Below are 21140 nucleotides of genomic sequence, written 5' to 3' on the forward strand. Positions count from 1 at the left end.
CGTGACAGAGTCTGGAGACGCCGTGGAGAGCGATCTGCTGCCTGCAACATCCTTTAGCATGACCGGTTTGGCAGTGGGTCAGTAATGGTGTGGGGTGGCATTTCTTTGGAGGGCCGCACAGCCCTCCATGTGCTCGCCATTGGTAGCCTGACTGCCATTAGGTACCAAGATGAGATCCTCAGACCCCTTGTGAGACCATATGCTGGTGCGGTTGGCCCTGGGTTCCTCCTAATGCAGGACAATGCCAGACCTCATGTGGCTGGAGTGTGTCAGCAGTTCCAGGAAGATGAAGGCATTGAGGCTATGGACTGGCCCGCCCGTTCCCCAGACCTGAATCCAATTGAGCACATCTGGGACATCATGTCTCGCTCCATCCACCAACGTCACGTTGCACCACAGACTGTCCAGGAGTTGGCGGATGCTTTATCCAGGTCTGGGAGGAGATCCCACAGGAGACCATCCGCAACCTCATCAGGAGCATGCCCAGTCGTTATAGGGAGGTCATACAGGCACGTGGAGGCCACAGACAATACTGAGCCTCATTTTGACTTGTTTTAAGGACATTACATCAAAGTTGGATCAGCCTGTCGTGTGTTTTTCCACTTTAATTTTGGGGGTGACTCCAAATCCAGGCCTCCATTGGTTCATATATTTGATTTCCATTTATGATTTTTGTGTGATTTTGTTGTCAGCAGATTCAACTTTGTACAGAACAAAGTATTAAATGACTATATTTCATTCAGATCTAGGATGTGCTATTTGAGTGTTCCCTTTATTTTTTTGAGCAGTATATATACACAGTGGTGGCCAAAAGTATTGGCACCCCTGCAATTCTGTCAGATAATACTCAGTTTCTTCCTGAAAATGATTGCAATCACAAATACTTTGGTCTTATTATCTTCATTTAATTTCCTTGCAAAGAAAAAACACAAAAGAGAATGAAGCAAAAATCAAATCATTGATCATTTCACACAAAACTCCAAAAATGGGCCAGACAAAAGTATTGGCACCCTCAACCTAATACTTGGTTGCACAACCTTTAGCCAAAATAACTGCGAACCGCTTCCGGTAACCATCAATGAGTTTCTTACAATGCTCTGCTGGAATTATAGACCATTCTTCTTTGGCAAACTGCTCCAGGTCCCTGATATTTGAAGGGTGCCTTCTCCAAACTGCCATTTTGAGATCTCTCCACAGGTGTTCTATGGGATTCAGGTCTGGACTCATTGCTGGCCACCTTAGAAGTCTCCAGTGCTTTCTCTCAAACCATTTTATAGTGCTTTTGGAAGTGTGTTTTGGGTCATTGTCCTGCTGGAAGACCCATGACCTCTGAGGGAGACCCAGCTTTCTCACACTGGGCCCTACATTATGCTGCAAAATTTGTTGGTAGTTTTCAGACTTTATAATGCCATGCACACGGTCAAGCAGTCCAGTGCCAGAGGCAGCAAAGCAACCCCAAAACATCAGGGAACCTCCGTCATGTTTGACTGTAGGGACCGTGTTCTTTTCTTTGAATGCCTCTTTTTTTTTCCTGTACACTCTATGTTGATGCTTTTTGCCAAAAAGCTCTACTTTTGTCTCATCTGACCAGAGAACATTCTTCCAAAACATTTTAGGCTTTCTCAGGTAAGTTTTGGCAAACTCCTGCCTGGCTTTTTTATGTCTCGGGGTAAGAAGTGGGGTCTTCCTGGGTATCCTACCATAGAGTCCCTTTTCATTCAGATGCCGACGGATAGTACGGGTTGACACTGTTGTACCCTCGGACTGCAGGGCAGCTTGAACTTGTTTGGATGTTAGTCGAGGTTCTTTATCCACCATCCGCACAATCTTGCGTTGAAATCTCTCGTCAATTTTTATTTTCCGTCCACATCTAGGGAGGTTAGCCACAGTGCCATGGGCTTTAAACTTCTTGATGACACTGCGCACGGAAGACACAGGAACATTCAGGTCTTTGGAGATGGACTTGTAGCCTTGAGATTGCTCATGCTTCCTCACAATTTGGTTTCTCAAGTCCTCAGACAGTTCTTTGGTCTTCTTTCTTTTCTCCTAGCTCAATGTGGTACACACAAGGACACAGGACAGAGTTTGAGTCAACTTTAATCCATGTTAACTGGCTGCAAGTGTGATTTAGTTATTGCCAACACCTGTTAGGTGCCACAGGTAAGTTACAGGTGCTGTTATTACACGAATTAGAGAAGCATCACATGATTTTTCAAACAGTGCCAATACTTTTGTCCACCCCCTTTTTTAGGTTTGGTGTGTAATTATATCCAATTTGGCTTTAAGACAATTCTTTTTGTGTTTTTTCATTGAAGACAAATTAAATGAAGATAATAATACCAAAGAATTTGTGATTGCAATCATTTTCAGGAAGAAACTGAGTATTATCTGACAGAATTGCAGGGGTGCCAATACTTTTGGCCACGAGTGTATATATAAATAATATGCCAGAATTCAGCTTTTATATATGGTAAAATCAATGGTGTCAATCAAAAGTACAACTCATAAAAAGAAAAGCCCTCATGCGGCTATATTGACAGAAAAATAAAAAAAAGTTATGGCTCTGGGAAGAAGGGGAGCAAAAAAACAAAAGCGCAAAAAACGGGAAATCGCAAAGTGGTTAAAACATTTTCCTCATTATGCTTTTAGGAGTATCTGACTTTAGTATTATACAATAGTTCTGAAAGGAGAATAAAGTACTATCAAATACATTTAAACAAAATTTGTCATAACAATAAATCAATTAAAACAAGAAAATAAGAATTAACGGTTAGCATTAATTTCACCATTTTGTCAGTTTCTCTATTACCTGGTCACAGGCTGCACAACGCGCTTTAGTAAGTTCTGCATGGTGACGACCACAGTATATTCTGCTGTCCTGCATAAAGTATATGAACTGTGACAAGGGAAGGTGGCATGTCTCACAAACAAAACACTTAAGATGCCAGCGAAGATTCTCATCTTGAAACCCTTCTGTGCACACTGCCGTGTCTCCCACCAGAATCTTGCCACCACACTAAAGAGAAATCATAAGCAAAAAAAAAAAAAGTTAATTCAAAGTAACGATCAAAAATAAATGTCTTCATGTATAATTGGTGTCAAAATTTTAATACGATAAATGTTTAGGCAAAAATATTTCCGTAATATGAATGCACATTTTATACATCTTATACCTGTCCTGAAAATAACTAAAATCATGCGAAAATATAGATTTATTCTCATACTACCATGTCATACTCACAAGTGGAACCCGTTGCTTCATACTACTTCAAAAGGAGAAATTCTGGAAAACTGCGATAGCCCTTGATGAAGGAAAACATTTGTTTCCAAAACACGTAGGACTTTTTTTTTCCTAATGAAGACCCAGGGTCTTCCGTGGGCGTAATACTACTCAGACAACACAGGGTGAGGGTAAAACAGCGTGGCAATACTTTACTGAACCACCAAACGGACAATAGACACACAAAACAGTCCCAACAAGTACCCAAGATGGTACTATATTACACAGTCCTCAACCTTCCGCTCCGCCAGCCTGGGATAGAACAGCTGCGACTTTGGGTCTTCTAGGGCCAACTACCTCAACCAGTGGCCCCCCCACTTCTGGTGGGCCCCCACAGAGAGAAGGTAGAGGCAAGCTTAGGAAGCTAGCAGTCCATCAAGGTAGAAGGCCAGGAGACCCGAGGGTCCCACCCTGGCCTCTCCGAGAGTTTCCATGGGGTCAGATGGACGGCTGGTCCCAATCTGGCTTCTCCGAATGTCCCCATGGGTTCCAGGCAACCGGACGGTCCCTCCTGGCAACCCCAAACAACATATCCATGGAGCCAGGTGACTTCATCGTCCCTACCTTGTCTCCCCAAATGTATCCATGGTCTCTCTGATGGTCAATGGAGCAGATCCGTATCTTTCCAGTCCGGCCTATATACCCTTAGACTAGAATCATGTAGAATCCAAATCTGTGTCTCTTTAGATGGAGCCGCCATGCAATCAATCTACTGTTCTGAAAGATGTCTCTCATTCTCCTTGTAAAGTCTTTCTGATGCTCTTTGATTCTCTGTTTTTAAGTCTCACTTCAGCAGGATAGAAAAACCCTTTTTTCTATTTACATATAAAGGTCATCAGTCACAAGTTGGGGTTAGAGGTAAAGGTGCAGGGCTCACTCAGGTCTCATTGTTTGACCATTTAATGAATTTGCTTAGTTTGTCCTGTCTTGTGAGTCAATAAGCCACATGGTCCACAAAGGTTAATCAACATAATTAGCAAACATTCAATGTTCCAGAATCAAAGAGGAGACAACAATCAGCGTTATACAAATACTGGTCTGTTGTTATTGACAAGGCACATAAATACACATACATTCACAAGTCAACAGAAACACAATAGTGTATTTCTCTTGGATTAACAAATCTAAATGTCTGGCTTATTATTATAGGCGGTATCGTCACACCCCTCCATAGTTTTGCAGTGACGTCACTGAGGGCAGCAGTACGAACATTTGTTTTTGAGAGATGCCACCAGCTGGGGCGCTCTTTGTTAGAACCCTCCTGTTAGTTTTTTTCTATTTTGTGGTCACGTGACCTGCTGCCTATTTATTCCAGCTCCGCCCTTCTGGCTTTGCTGGACTTCAGTGTTACTTTGACTCTTAATCTAGCCAGGTGCTTTGTACCTATCTCTATAGTTTGCTTGGTCCTTGGACCTCTAAGTATTTTTGTCTGTTTATCTTTTTGCTCTGCTACAACTTCTGCTAGGTGGTGTCCAATTTTGTCCCAGTCCTTAGTACTTTTAGGGACCCCTCCCTTATATCTATAGGTCTGCGTTCAGACTAGCTGAGGACGAAGGCGGGTCTGTTCACAAGGAACATGTTGCCCGCTGCATCGTAGGGAATCAGCTTAGTCCTATTGTAGGGACAGTTTTCCTATCTTTCCTTAGTTCTTGTAGCAGATCATAACAGTAAGTCCAGCCCAAAATCAAAAAAATATCCTAAGGAACGAGATCCGGAGATCAGCATGGTGTCTGTTCAGGAATTGGTTCAACGCCTACAGGGATTGTCTCAGGAGGTGGCCGAGCTCCAGCAACACGTGAATAGCTGTCCTGGAGCGCATTTTGTTGAACCGAAGGTAGGACTGCCTGATTTTTTTTATGGTAAACAAGATTTTTTTTCCTTTAAAAATGCTTGTTTATTATATTTTCGTTTGAGACCCAGGTCCTCTGGGAATGAATCACATCGCATTGGGTTTATCATGTCACTTTTGCGCAAGGAACCACAGGGATGGGCCTTTTCTCTCCAACCTAATGATCCGTGGTTTAGATCAGTGGAAGATTTTTTTTCTGCTATGGGGTTGTTGTATGACGATCCTGATCGAGTCTCTTCTGCTGAGACACAACTGAGACGTTTAAAGCAGGGGTCAGGTAATGTTGAAAATTATTGTACACACTTCAGAAGGTGGTCTTCTGAAGTGAGATGGAATGATTCGGCTTTAAAATGTTTGTTTCTTGCTGGTCTAAGTGAAAGGGTTAAGGATCTGCTGATTGCTTTCCGTGCACCTGGAAACTTGCAAGAAGCCATGCAATTAGCTATAAGGGTGGACAGGAGACTGCGTGCCAGGGTTAATGAGGAGAAAACTCCTGCTATGGCAGCTCCTAGTCATCAGAGGGTCTGCTCGGACGACGGAGAACCGATGGAGATTGGGGCGATGTCACTCCGCTCTCAGGAAAAAGACCGCAGGTTTTCCAAGGGATTGTGTTTTTACTGTGGTAAATCTGACCATTTTGTTAAGAACTGTGAGCTTCTGTTAAACAAAGAAAAAAAAAAAAAAGGTCAGTTACGCCCGTATTGCTTGTTTAAACTCTAAGGGAGTATTTCTTTCAGGGAGTACCTCATTGCAGAAGGAGTTGATTGAATTTCAGGTATTTGTGGATTGTGGTTCTACACTGAATGTGATTGATAAGGGATTTTTGGAAAAACTTAAATTGGAACCTAAACCTTTGTCATCTCCTATTTCTGTGGTTGCTGTTGATAACACTCCTTTGAAATGTGTTACTCACAAGGTCTTTGAATTTCCCCTCACTATTAATGGTATTCACCAAGAGAATTTGGATTTAGTGGTATTAAATAATTTACCTTCTCCAGTAGTGTTAGGTTTGCCTTGGTTAAAACTGCACAATCCTTTACTGGACTGGTCTACTAATGAGATTAAATCTTGGAGTCCTAAGTGTTATGATAAATGTTGTAACAGTCGCATTGCTGCTGTGGAAAGAGGGGAATTACCTATACATATTCAGGATTTTTGGAAGGTTTTTTCAGAGGAGGAGTCGCAAATTCTACCTCCTCATAGGGACTATGATTGCACCATTGTGTTTGTTCCTGGAGCTACTCTTCCCAAGAGTCGCTTATTTAATCTTACTATCCCTGAAAGAAAAGCCTTGGAGGAATATATACAGACGAGCTTGGCTGCTGGTCACATTAGACCTTCTAAGTCACCTGTGGCTGTTGGATTTTTTTTTGTAAAAAAAAAAAAAAAAGACGGCGGTTTACGTCCTTGTCTGGACTTTCGCGAAATTAATAAAATTACCGTACGCAATTCCTACCCACTGCCGTTAATTCCTGACTTGTTTAACCAGTTAGTGGGGGCCAAGTGGTTCTCTAAAATAGATCTCCGGGGAGCATACAATTTGTTGCGAATGAAGGAGGGTGATGAATGGAAGACTGCTTTTAACACTCCGGTGGGTCATTTTGAGAATCTTGTTATGCCTTTTGGTCTTACCAATGCACCAGCGTTTTTTCAGAACCTTATTAATGACGTCCTGAGACCTTTGATTGGTAAGAATGTGGTGGTGTATTTGGATGACATTTTGATTTATTCGCCAGATCTGGAGTCTCATTGGCAGAGCGTACGTGAGGTATTGCAGTTATTAAGTGACAATTCACTTTTTGCTAAGCTGGAGAAATGCGAGTTCGCTGTGCAGAGAATTAGTTTTTTGGGCTACATTATCTCCAGCGAGGGCTTTGAGATGGACCCTGTGAAGGTTCAGGCTGTGCAGCAATGGTCTAGGCCTATTGGTTTAAAATTGATACAGAGATTTTTGGGTTTCGCCAATTATTACAGGAAATTCATTAAGAATTTTTCTATAATTGTTAAGCCGCTGACCGATCTCACCAGGAAAGGTGCTAATACGGTCCAGTGGACTACTGAGGCCATTGAAGCTTTTGTGTATCTCAAGGAGAGGTTCAGTTCTGCCCCCATCCTTATGCAGCCTGATGAGACCAAGCCTTTTTTGGTCGAGGTTGATGCTTCTTCGGTGGGGGTCGGTGCGGTTTTGTCTCAGGAGAACAAGGATGGGGTTCATCCCTGTGCTTTTTTTTCGAAAAAATTTTCTGAAACCGAACTTAATTACGATGTTGGTAATCGGGAATTGCTGGCTATTAAACTCGCGTTTGAACATTCGCGTCATTTCTTGGAAGATGCTAAATTTCCCATTCAGGTTTTCACTGATCATAAGAATTTGATCTATCTAGATGCCGCCAAGCACTTGAATGCCCGTCAGGCTAGGTGGGCACTGTTTTTTTCGCGGTTTAATTTTTCTGTTACTTACATCCCGGGTACTAAGAATGTTAAAGCTGATGCTTTATCTAGCAGTTTTTCTCCCATGGTTGGTACCGAAGAGGAGGAGAGCATTTTACAGGAAGGAGTTGTGATAGCAGCATTGGACTCCGTTTTGGAAGATGGGATTCTGAAAGCCCAGGAGGATGCCCCATCTAACACTCCCCATGGGAGGTTGTTTGTACCTAGAACCTTTAGGAGAGAGTTGTTTGTGGAGTATCATGAGTCTCGGTTGGCAGGTCATCCAGGAATTTGAGACTAAGAGACTGGTAGGTCGCAGTTTTTGGTGGCCTGGGTGGCAGAAGGAAATCATTAAATGGGTGCGTCAATGTACGGTGTGTGCTAGATCAAAGGCTTCACATGCCCCTGCTGCGGGGTTGCTTTGCCCTCTGGAGGTTCCTAGTGCACCATGGACGCATCTTGCAATGGATTTTATTACTGACCTTCCTGGGTCCGAGGGTTTCACTGTCATCTGGGTAGTCGTGGACCGTTTTAGCAAGATGTGTCACTTGGTTCCTTTCATTAAACTACCCTGCGCTAAGACACTCGCTAAGGCTTTTGTCAAGGAAATTGTCAGACTCCATGGCGTTCCCACCGACATTGTTTCTGATAGGGGACCTCAGTTTGTGGCTCGTTTTTGGCGTGCCTTTTGTGACAGGTTGGGAGTTCATTTGTCATTTTCATCTGGGTATCATCCTGAGTCTAATGGACAGACAGAAAGAAAGAACCAGGATGTTGAGCAGTTTTTGCGTTGTTTTGTGGCAGACAATCAAGAGGGGTGGTCTGAGTTTCTGCCACTTGCTGAATTTGCTCTTAACAACCATACATCCTCTTCTGCTGGGTGTTCTCCGTTTTTTTGTTGTACTGGGAGACATCCGTCGTTTGGTTCGTTCTCCAAATTGGTGTCGGCTGTGCCGGAGGAGGAGAATTTTTCCGGTGATTTGGAGAGAGTTTGGACTGATGTACGTTGTAACCTTCAAGAGGATAACAAAAAGTCTAAGAAGTATTTTAACAGGAAACGTCAAGAGGTTTTGTTTTCTGTTGGTGACATGGTTTGGTTGTCCTCAAAGAATCTGCGGTTGAGGATTCCTTCTAAGAAATTGGGTCCGAAGTTTGTGGGACCATTTAAGGTGCTTCAGGTGGTTAACCAGTCTGCTGTTAGGTTTGAGGTTCCCTCCTCCTGGAAGATTAATCCGGTGTTTCATGTTTCCTTGTTGAAAAAAGCTGATGTATCGGATAGGGATGCCACTGTCACAGTTCCTCCGGTGGTGGAAGACGGTGAATATGAAATTTCTCGTATCCTGAATTCCAGAAGGCATAGAGGGAGATTGCAGTATCTCGTCGCTTGGAAAGGTTTCGGTCCTGAGGATAACTCCTGGGTAAGGGCAGATGATGTCTCTGCTCCTAGACTTATCAGAGCGTTTCACCGGAGGTTTCCTGCTAGGCCTGGGCCTGGAGGATCCTCATAGAAGAGGTTGTACTGTTAGAACCCTCCTGTTAGTTTTTTTCTATTTTGTGGTCACGTGACCTGCTGCCTATTTATTCCAGCTCCGCCCTTCTGGCTTTGCTGGACTTCAGTGTTACTTTGACTCTTAATCTAGCCAGGTGCTTTGTACCTATCTCTATAGTTTGCTTGGTCCTTGGACCTCTAAGTATTTTTGTCTGTTTATCTTTTTGCTCTGCTACAACTTCTGCTAGGTGGTGTCCAATTTTGTCCCAGTCTTTAGTACTTTTAGGGACCCCTCCCTTATATCTATAGGTCTGCGTTCAGACTAGCTGAGGACGAAGGCGGGTCTGTTCACAAGGAACAGGTTGCCCGCTGCATCGTAGGGAATCAGCTTAGTCCTATTGTAGGGACAGTTTTCCTATCTATCCTTAGTTCTTGTAGCAGATCATAACACTCTTAAATGCTGGATCTCATAACTGTGTTTGACCACATGTCCATCCTCTACCACCTCCGGATTCTTTCACCACGACTGACGGATCTTACATTCGCCTCTTTTGCGGACTGTGCGCAGGTGTACAGGTCAGTCTAGGAGTATATCACAAAGCAATATTAACTTATACCCATATATGTTTTCTTGGGATATCAATGGAGCAGTGATATAGAGTGCTGGATTACCTGATACATTATGTACAGCGTGGGGCACACACTGAGTCAGTGTAAACTTTTATATATTGATATTACTTTGAGTAAGCAGAAACACACATATGGCCCGATGCCACCTGCAGAGAGCGTGGATTCCCATCATACATTCATACCCAGTATTTTTATTTTTAGTGGAAGTGTTAGTATTTACTTAACCCCTTTCCGACATATGCCGTACATGTATGGCACATGTCCTGTCTCTCCCTTTGGCGCGGGCTCCGGCACTTTTCCAGGGACATGACAGGTGATCTGTACAGCTGTCATGTGCCCCTAACGGCCGCGGGTAGAATCGCAATCCACCCTCGGTTGTAAACATGCTAAATGCCGCTGTCAATCTCTGACAGCGGCATTTATCATGGCAGCGGCGGAAGGACATCACAAGTCCTGCCCATCAACGGCCGTGTCACATGACTGCGGGTCGCGAATGGGTGGGCATGGCAACCTGGGGTCTGCAGGAGACCCCTGCGGTAGTCATTTCAGGGATGCTATGAGCGTAGCCCAGTAGTCAGCGCTCATAGCAAGTGAGCATTTCCGCTACACACGGGCGATCTGATGATCGCCTGTGTGTAGCACAGGCGATGAGATAACCACAACTTCTAGTCTCCCATGTAGACTATTGAAGCAGGTGAAAAGTAAAAAAAAGGATTTTAAAAATATTTTAAAAAATATATAAAAAAAAGTTTAAATCACCCCATTCAAAATAAAACAATAAAAAAATCAAATATACACATATTTGGTATCGCCGCATTCAGAATCATCCGATCAATATATCAAAATAATTAATACAATCGGTAAATGGTGTAACGAGAAAAGAGATCAAAAGGCCAGAATTACATTTTTTTGGTAGCCGCAAAATGGCAATAAAATGCAATAATGGGCGATCAAAACATCATATGTACCCTAAAATGGTAAAAATAAAAACATCAGCGCGGCACGCAAAAAATGAGCCCCAGATCGCGAAAAATGGAGACGCTATGGGTCTTGGAAAATGGCGACTTTTTTTTTAAACAAACTTTGGATTTTTTTTTCACCACTTAAATAAAAAAGAACCTATACATGTTTGGTATCTACGAACTTGTAATGACCTGGAGAATGATAATGGCAGGTCAGTTTTACCATATAGTGAACGTGGTAAAAAAACAAACAACTGTGGAATTGCACTTTTTTTTGGAATTTCACCGCACTTTAAATTTTTTTCCCCATTTTCCAGTACACGATATGGTAAAAACAATGGTGTCGTTCTAAAGTATAATTTGTCCATCAAAAAATAAACCATCACATGGCCATATTGACCAAAAAATAAAAAGTTATGGCTCTGGGAAAAAGTGGAGCAAAAAACGAAAGAACAAAAACAGAAAAATCGCCCAGGGGCAAAGGGTTTAATTCTAGAAAGTTCTGTCTCTTGTGGAATGGTGGGGCATTGACTAGCCTTGTGTGGTGCAAAGTGGTACTGAATCTGTACCATGTCATCCTGAATATTACTCATTGGAAATGAGTAATCCTGTAGTCCAAAAAGTATGGTAGAACTATTTTTCTATTACACATGCATTTGATGAGATATTCTAGCTTCATTTTTTCAAGAACTACAAACAGTAGTTCTCCAGACAGCAGAGGTGTGGAAACCCAGACATGAACAGAGCAGAAACAATTCAATAATATCCTAAGAGAGGGACATGGTTTGAAGTTCCTGGTAGCTCAGTACCTGCTATGATTTCTGTGATGGATATCCAAGTCTGTTATCTGTACATTGAGATTCTACACAGTCTAATATCTGAATGTTCAGTGATCAGTTAACACAGGTCTGCACACTTAGTACAGTACATACTGCTCCAATAGCACCAGGAACTGTCAATTACACAGCTTGTGTGGGCGTTTTTTAGTACGAGTAGTTAAATAGGTTTTTCCACAAAGTTAATTTTAATCAACATTTTAATCAATAGATCTCTGAATAATAAGTTCTACAACTAGACGCGTTTAAAAAAATGTTTCTTTGCTGAGATAATCTTATAAATGTGCCCCTTCTATGTACTGTGTAATGGCTGTGTCTGACCATACAGGAACATGGTCTGATCATACCACATCACCTGGGCAGGGGAGGAAGCAAAAGAGTATACAGATATTACAGCACAAGATCAAATTATTCTTTCTTTGAGGTAAAACAGCTTAAAAACTGGCAGGGAAATGTTTTGTCTCACAAAAAGAAATCAGTTGTGATCCCATGCTGCAATGTCTAATCTCTGTAAACGCTCTTTTGCCTTCTCCCCTGCCCAGGAGATGTAGTGTCATCAGACCATGTTACTGTACGGTCAGACACAGCCATTACACAGTACACAGCAGGGGCACATTTATAACATTATCTCAGCACATGATTATTATTCCAAGATCTATTAATTAAAATATACTTTGTTAATGGTAAAACCCCTTTATGTAAGGATGTCTGGAGCTGGGACAGCGCTTAATCCCAGCTCTCAGCAAGTTATCTCCATTATCCATTCACTGCAGTTGTAATATTTGAGTACTGTACATTGGAATTTGGTTGGTATTATTTAGGTACTGTATATTGGTATATTTTGGAATCATTTGGGCACTGTATATCAGTATTTGGTTTGTATTATATGGACACTCAGTTTCGTTTTGTTGCCATTATTAGGGTACTACATATTGTTAATTGGTATTATTTAGGCTCTGTATGTTGGCATTTGGCCACTGTATATTGGTAATATTTGGACACCAAATACTCATTATTTTTGCACTGTATGTTGGCATTAGTTGACTGGGATTTTTGAGCACTACATGTTGCTATTATTTGTCCTCTCTATTTTGATATATTAGCCTATTAGCCTTGTATAGTTGTTTTGTTAAGTATTTGGGCTCTGTATATATAGTTATCTTTTGAGCACTGTATATTGGTATTAATTGGATGGGATTTTTTGGTACATATTTGGGAACTGTATGTTGGTAATTGTTTCACTGTCTATTGGCATTCGTTTTGCATTATTTGAGCACTGTATTTTGGCATTATTTGGTTGGGATTTTTTGGTATATATTTGAGCTCTGTTTACTGGTATTGTTTTAGCACTGTATAATGTTTTGTCTGTATTTGATGTGTTATTGTGTATTTGTTGCACGCTTTGTGTTGATGTGTGTATTATGTATTTGATGCCTATATTGTGTATATTTTCTGTCTGTATTGTGTATATCTCATGGGTTATTGTGTATTTGTCTGTATTGTGTATTTGTTTTCTGCATTTGATGTCTGTATTGTGTGCATAATGTATTTGGACGCATCAGTAATGTTAAAAGCTATGCCGTCGGCAGTGTATTTTGCCATCAGGGACACCAGAGGCAAACAGGTTTTAACGGAGGTACCAGACTAAGCATACTGCCCAGTGCCAGCATCGGCAGCAGGACGTTGCATGATGAGTCAGTTTGTATTGGCAACACAACGCTGATTCAGTGTGGCTCGTTTACGGGTGCCACATTACTGCATGGAAGAAAGGCCTGGCAATCTACTTCCACATTACATTATGCCAAGAAAACTTGATGAACAGTGCTGCTAAAGGAATTCGATACAGTGCAGGAAGATGCGCCTAGGTTTGGAAGGTAGGCAACAAGCTCCTGGGGAACATCCGATGGTCGACCTGAGTAAGATCAATGCTCATAATGCGCCAGAACCAAAGTCGCAAGGTCGTCTTGGTGCCGATATTGCTTGGTCAATAGGAAAGATCAAAAGCTACAGAGATATCATAAAGTTCGCAACTTGGAATGTACGAGCCATAAACCAAAGCAAACTCAACATAGTCAAAGCCGAAATGTACAGAACAGGACTCGACGTACTCCAAATTAGCGAATTTATATAGTCTCAATCTAGACAGTTCCAGTCAAATGAACATTGGGTCTACTATTCTGACAACGATAACTGAAGATGAAACGGTATCGCTTTTATTCTCAACCAAAGATTGGCCAGCACAGTCCTGAAGTACAATGCAGTCAGTGATAGAGTTATCTTGATACGACTACAAGGAGCGTCAATCCATGTCACAGTTATACAAGTCGTCTTCCCCAACAACAGATGCAGAGGAGGAGGATATTCAACTATTCTATGATCAAGTTCAATAGGAAATCGACAAGTCGCCAAAACAAGACTTACGCATTATCATGGGAGACTTAAATGGCAAAGTGGGCCATGGAAAACATGGAACCATCATTGCAAACTTTGGACATCGTGAACGAAACGAGGCTGGAGGAAGATTCATTGACTTTTATACGACAAATGATCTGTTCATTATGAACACCTTCCAAAATCACAAAAGGAGACCCTACACATGGACATCACTGAATGGGGCCTATAAGAATTAGATTGACTACGTATGTGTTCACCAAAGATGGAGGTAGTCAATCATTACCGTGAAAATAAGGCCAACAGCTGACTATGGCACTGATTATGAACTTTTGACAGCAAAAATTAGAGTCAAGCTGCGCAAAAGGACTAGACAATTTGCTGTAGGCTGTTTTTAACTTTAAATTGACCAAAATACCTAAAGTTTTTTGGAATGGTCTACACAACCGATTTACATCACTGGACACGGATAAAAGAAAGCCTGAAGAATTATGGCCACATATAAGGACTATTATTTCTGAAGAAGAGAGTAAGATCATATACAAGAGGCAGAAGAACCATGGTTCATAGAAGAGACCCTAAAGATCAAAGAAAGACAAATGGCAAAAGCAAAAAGTAACAAACAGGACGCAGACATCAGTTAAAGACTAAAGAGCCATTCGAGCAGACAAAGAACTTTATTACCAAAAGATATGTATAGAGATAGAAAGTGAACATCTCACGAACAAGACCAGAAAGGCATACTTAAAGATCAAAGACACACAACGAAAGTGTCAACCACGAGTGGGTACGTTGAAAGACGCAAACAGTAACAAACTAACTGAAACAGAACAGATCAAGGAAAAATGGAAAGAGTACATGGAGGACCTCTACAAGAACATCTCAGTGATACAGGGAAGAAACAGACTGGAAATGATAAAGAGCCGAATATCCTGAAAGACAAAGTCGTTGCTGTGAAAGTTTCTGTCACACAACAAAGTACCTGGATGTGACAATATTCCAATAGCGTTAATAAAGTCTTCTGAAGCAGCCGTGGATGTCATCACATGCCTGCATCAACAGATATGGAGAACTGGTACAAGAAGCTGGATTCAAAAAAGGCAGAAGAACAAGAGATGTGATTGCTAACATTAGAAGGATAATGGAAAAGGCCAAAGCATACAACGAAATCACATTTTGCTTAATAGACTACAGCAAAGCCTTCAACTCTGTTGATCATCAGAAACTTTGGAATACCATAAAGGATATGGGTGTGCCTAACCATTTGATCAGCCTCATTAGGAACCTTTACATCAGAAGAAAGTCTTAACAGAACACGGCATGGTTCAAAGTAGAGCAAGGTGTCACACAAGGCTGCATCCTGTCAACATTTCTCTTAAATTTATATGCAGAAGCCATTTTCAGGAAGGCTGAACATGCCGGGAAAAAAAAAGGAATCCAAATGGCTGGACGAATCATCAACTATCTTAAATACGCAGACGATACAACATTGATAGCAACAAGCATAGATGTAATCAAGGACTTATTATGGAGTGTCAAGACTGAAAACACGTACATGGGATTGCTACTCAACACAAAGACAAAGATATTGAATGCCTGGTGTAACTGGGACATATTTGAGATGGATGGCGACTAGTGTTGAGCGAGCACTAAAATGCTCGGGTGCTCGAAGCTCGGGCCGAGCTCACTGTGTTACCGAGGAACATCCTTTCCAGGGTAAAGACTTGTGTATAAGGTAAAATAAGGCTGTGTGCCCACAATGCGTTTTTTAAGCGTTTCCGCAGCGGCAAAAACGCTTCAGAAACACTTAAAAAAAAGCATGGTAGAAGGCCTGCCATGTTCCCCCATGAAAATCCGCATGTGCTGTGCACATGCTGCAGAAATTTCCGCTGCAGATTATCATTGCGGAAAAAAATGCAGCACTACCAATTATTTTGCGGAAGCGCTACGTTTTCGCCGCCATTGACTTGCATTGGAACGCATGGATTCCGCATCACTGTATATGTAGATGCGCATTCCATGCATTCCAATGTGCGGATGGTACCCGGGTGTGGAGGACAGGAGACTCTCTTCCGGACCCAGGTACCATAGAACCTGTGAAAAAAAGAATAAAATAAAAAATAAATGTTATACTTACCTTCTGATGGCCCCCGTTGTGCTCGTCCTTCCATGCCGGCAGCTAGCGATGGACTGAAGGACCTGCGCTGACGTCATAGTCATGTGACGGGTCACGCGATGCTGACGTTGGTAGGTCCTTCAGTGTACCGCGATCTGCCAGCAGCAAGGACGCAGTGAAGCAAGACTGCGGCGGCCATCGGAAGGTAAGTATAGATTTATTTTTTTTATTTTTAACCATTCTTTAGGTTTGCATGGATTTATATAGTGTGACCAAGTTGACAAGCACTTTCCAAGTGATGCTAAAATCGCTTGGAAAGCGCTTGTCAACCCGCATGCGGAAATGCATGTGAAGAAAGCTTCACATCCGCATGTCCCTGGCAGGAAAAACACATGTACAATCCGCATGCGTTTTTTCTGCCAGGGGAGATGCAGAAATGCTCAGGAAAAATCCGGATCATTTCTGCATCGTGGGCACATAGCATAAATAACCAAAAACAAAAATACTCCTCCACGCCTTGGTCTATGTTCACAAGTAGCATTTTTTATGCGTTTTTGCACTTTTGTATTGCTTTCAACCGTGACAAATGCATTCACCGGGAAATGTCATTTTAACATTTTACAACCTTATCTGGCCATGTGCTGTGTGACACATGCATACAGTGCTAAAAAAGACATGGGAACAGCATGGGGAAGACCCCTGGAAGCATCTGACACCCAGGTCACTGCCTAAAAGTGTGCCCATCAGAAGTGATCCTTACCGCATCAGAAGATGCAGACTTGCAACTATCCCGGTGCAAGTCCTTGTCTATCTGGGATGGATATTAGTTCTCAGAAGGAAGGTTTGTTTGATTCTGCAGGTTTTAGATACCCTACACTACCTATTTCGCAGTATAAATCTCTCCCTAGCTCAGCAGCACTCTCCCTACACTGTCTGATCCGGAGCGACTGTGTCCAAGATGGCGGCGCCCGGTTTTAAATACTCGAGGTGACGCTGTGCGGCCAGCCAATCACTGTAATGCCCACAACCAACATGGCTGCGGCATTACAGTGACTGGCAATCCCTGCATGTTCATTGGCTCTGTAAAAAGCGCCAAACATGCAGGGCGGAGACCCGAGCTCCCGCCCGAGTAACCCGAAAATGCTCGGTGCTCTCCAAACATCCCGAGTAGTGAGATGCTCGGGCGACTACTGAGCAGTGTCGAGCATGCTCGCTCAACACTAATAGAAACATGTCAGTCACATATATAATAAGTACAGTGACAGTGTTGGTTACTGTACTTGTCATTGTGTTAAAATAAAGGATTTATTAAAAAAAAAATTGGCGTGGGGTTCCCCATAATTTTAGTCTCTAGCGAAGGTTAAGCAGACGCTGGGGCAGATGTTTGAAACCTGGGAAGGGGGTAATATCCACGGAGCTTCCCAGGCTACTAATATCAGCCCCCAGCTGAATACCTAGCCTTTACTATTAAAATGGGGGACCCCCCAAAAAAATGACGTGGGGTCCCCCCTATTTTAATAGCTAGCAAAGGCTAGGCAGACAGCTGGGGGCTGATATTAATAGCCCAGGAAGGGTGCCATGAATATTGGCCCCCTCCCAGGCTAGAAACACCAGCCGTCAGTCGCCCCAGAAATGGCGCATCCATAGGGGTGGGGTGCTACGCCAGATGACCTGGCCTCCACAGTCACCAGACCTGAACCCAATCGAGATGGTTTGGGGTGAGCTGGACCGCAGAGTGAAGGCAAAAGGGCCAACAAGTGCTAAGCATCTCTGGGAACTCCTTCAAGATTGTTGGAAGACCATTTCCGGTGACTACCTCTTGAAGCTCATCAAGAGAATGCCAAGAGTGTGCAAAGCAGTCATCAAAGCAAAAGGTGGCTACTTTGAAGAACCTAGAATATAAGACATATTTTCAGTTGTTTCACACTTTTTTGTTTAAGTATATAATTTCACATGTGTTAATTCATAGTTTTGATGCCTTCAGTGTGAATGTACAATTTTCATAGACATGAAAATACAGAAAAATCTTTAAATGAGGTATGTCCAAACTTTTGGTCTGTACTGTACACTTCAACTGTGAGAGACAGAATCTAAAAATAAAAACCAGAAAATCATATTGTACGATTTTTACATAATTAATTTGCAGCTTATTGCATGAAATAAGTATATGATGCAACAGAAAAACAGAACTTCATATTTGGTACAGAAACCTTTGTTTGCAATTACATAGGTCAGACGTTTCTTGTAGTTCTTGACCAAGTTTGCACACACTGCAGCAGGGATTTTGGCCCACTCCTCCATACAGATCTTCTACAGATCTTTCATGTTTCAGGGCTGTTGCTGGGCAACATTGAATTTCAGCTCCCTCCAAAGATTTTCTATTGGATTCAGGCCCGGAGACTGGCTTAGTCACTCCTTAGTTGCCCAGGCTGTGTGTTTCGGGTCACTGTCATGCTGGAAGACCCAACCACGACCCATCTTCAATGCTCTTACTGAGGGAAGGAGGTTGTTGGCCAAAATCTCGTGATACATGACCCCATTCTTCCTCCCTTCAATACGGTGCAGTAGTCCTGTCCCCTTTGCAGAAAAGCACCCCCAAAGTATGATTTTTTTCCCCACCATGCTTCATTGTTGGGACGGTGTTCTTGGGGTTGTACTCATCCTTCTTCCTCCAAACTGTTAGGAATCGTGGTTCTGTGCTCCCACCTGGGAATGGAGCAGATCCGATGCTACGCTACTCCGATCGCAGGCGCCGCCATTGTCCTGACCTCGGAGACGGAGCTACTACGTGTGCACGGAGACTGTCCCAATCTTATAGAACATCACGCTCTGGTGTTGTAGGATGTGTGAGGATGCGGGACACCATGTCTCTCACCGATTTATCCTTTTGCCAGGCAACGCAGGATGCTGCTATGTCTGGCACTATGCAGTGGTGGGATGTTGTCCATTCTGCTGTTCAAACTAACAGGGAGTGGCAGTCTGAGGATGATTGGGAGGTAGTCAACACTGATCATTAGGCGGGCTATTTAATCATGCTCCTTGCTCAGTCCTTTGCGCTATAGTGGTGAGTGGTGCTAGCATTCGTTTTGCTACCTATTCGGGGTTTCCTCATTTTCTTGCCGAGGTACTCACCTGTTTCTTCACTAGGCATCAGTCGTGTCACCAGACGCCAGCTGTCCGGCGACAGTGGGCCTGGGAAAGGCTCTGGCAAAATCCCCCTTCCATATATTGGGAGCTGAATGAAGAGTATTCCAGGTCATCAAGGTCTTGCCTAGCTGGGCAGATTGTGCCAAGTGCGTCTGTCGCTGCCCCTCTGCTGGTTTGGTGCCAGTCTTGCTGGCTCCCTCTGCAAAGCGCATAACACAAACACGGCGAGTGGAGTGGATATCAAAAAGTTATATTTTGGTCTCATCTGACCACATAACCTTCTCCCATGCCTCCTCTGGATCATCCAGATGGTCACTGGCAAACTTCAAACAGGCCTGGACATGTGCTGGCGTGAGCAAGGGGACCTTGTGTGCCCTGCAGGATTTAATCCATGACAGCGTAGTGTATTACTAACGGTAATGTTTGAGACTGTGGTCCCAGCATTCTTAAGGTCATTGACCAGGTCCTCCCGTGTAGTTCTGGGCTGATGCCTGACCCCTCTCAGAATAATACACACCCCAAGAGGCAAGACCTTGCATGGAGCTCCAGACCGAGTAAGTGACAGTCATCTTGTTTCTTCCATTCTCTAATAATTGTGCTAACAGTTGGTGCCTTCTCACCAAGCTGCTGGCCTATTGTCCTGTAGCCCATCTCAGCCTTGTACAATTTTGTCTCTGGTGTCCTTAGACAGCTCTTTGTTCTAACAGGTCGGTGAGCCAGAATTCTTGCTGGTTGGTAGGTGATCAAATATATTAATTTCATGCAATAAAATGCAATTTAAAAAATCAAACAATGTGATTTTCTGGTTTTTCTTTTTAGATTCTACTCACAGTTGAAATGTACCTCTGATAAAAATTACAGCCCTCTCCATTCTTTGTAGGTGGGAAAACTTGCAAGATTGGCAGTGTATCAAATACTTATTTTCTCCACTGTATGAAACATAGTGGAGCAGCAAACTGTGTGCGCCAAGATATATGCAAACAATGAATATATGAATTGAAAACCGCATTACACATATAGACCATGCTTATAAATAGGCAAATTGTATGAATTTTTTTATTTTACTTAAAGTTTCCAAACCCAACATCTACTAATGATAATACTACAAGTTTAGGTTGCTACAAGTTTGATTTTTTTTCTCTAAAATTAGCCTCCAACCTTCACCAAATGAAAAAAAAAAAGAAATAAGAAATAAATTAGTCATACTTGTTTGTGGAGATGAACTAACAATGATGTGCAGCATTTGTATGGAGCACTGACCTTGGAAACTATTCCAAAGCTCATCATACGTTATTGTGTTTCACTATACAGCAGTTCTACGGCACAACAGTGGGAGTTGCCTCCACAGCTGCAGTGTTCGTCATGAAACGTCATGAATCACCAGTCTTTTATGGAATAATTGGAATAATAAAAAAAAGGCTGAATTGACTCCAAGAAATAAAGTCACTTCTTAAATACACCGGAAAGGACTCTTTCCATTTTGCTTGTTCATCAAACTATTACAAGACGATATTTAAAAATTTGTCAATCAGAATAGGTTCTTCATAAATTACTATATTCAGCCCTGAGTCTCAATATAGTATTACAAGACAAAGAAATTCAAGACTTGCACTACGCACTTACCTGCATGCAACAAGTGTCAGAAATGTCTGCAGTAATGTGAACGATGGCCCCATGTCTCATAGAATGAGATCTCCGATGTGCACTAAACTTTCGAAATTCCCTCCTTTCAAACTCTCCCAAAGCCGCACAGAACCTTTCCTGAAATACACAAGGGTGGGGGAAATTTCACTATTTACATTCAGAAGCTACTGTAAGTTAAAAAAATAAACGCAGGAAAAAAACATGTTTACAAAATTAAATCTTAGCTGGTCGTCTATGGCTAGCTCTGGTGGGGAAAGTGCTATTAGTTCTGATGGTAGGATATTCTATTCCAGTGTGGTCATAGACTAAAGCAAACTTGACAAATCGTTGCAACCTTCCGATGTTAGCCCATTTAGCTCTTACCCT

General features: G+C 42.5%; 1 protein-coding gene across 2 annotated transcripts in view; it reads right to left on the minus strand.

Annotated features, from left to right (window-relative positions):
* The window catches only part of PRICKLE4 (prickle planar cell polarity protein 4), a 107901-nt gene that overhangs the window by 7254 nt on the left and 79507 nt on the right, over window positions 1–21140 (minus strand). For both annotated transcript variants that reach the window (XM_073666748.1, XM_073666747.1), the window contains exons 4-5: window positions 20754–20891; window positions 2810–3016 (exon numbers count right to left, since the gene is read on the minus strand). In XM_073666748.1, the coding sequence (XP_073522849.1) occupies window positions 2810–3016; window positions 20754–20891 (345 nt within the window). The remainder of the gene's footprint in view (window positions 1–2809; window positions 3017–20753; window positions 20892–21140) is intronic.

The sequence above is a fragment of the Phyllobates terribilis genome, unplaced genomic scaffold, assembly GCF_046119375.1.
Source record: "Phyllobates terribilis strain yellow unplaced genomic scaffold, ASM4611937v1 Scaffold_2__4_contigs__length_985480577, whole genome shotgun sequence".
NCBI lineage: Eukaryota > Metazoa > Chordata > Amphibia > Anura > Dendrobatidae > Phyllobates > Phyllobates terribilis.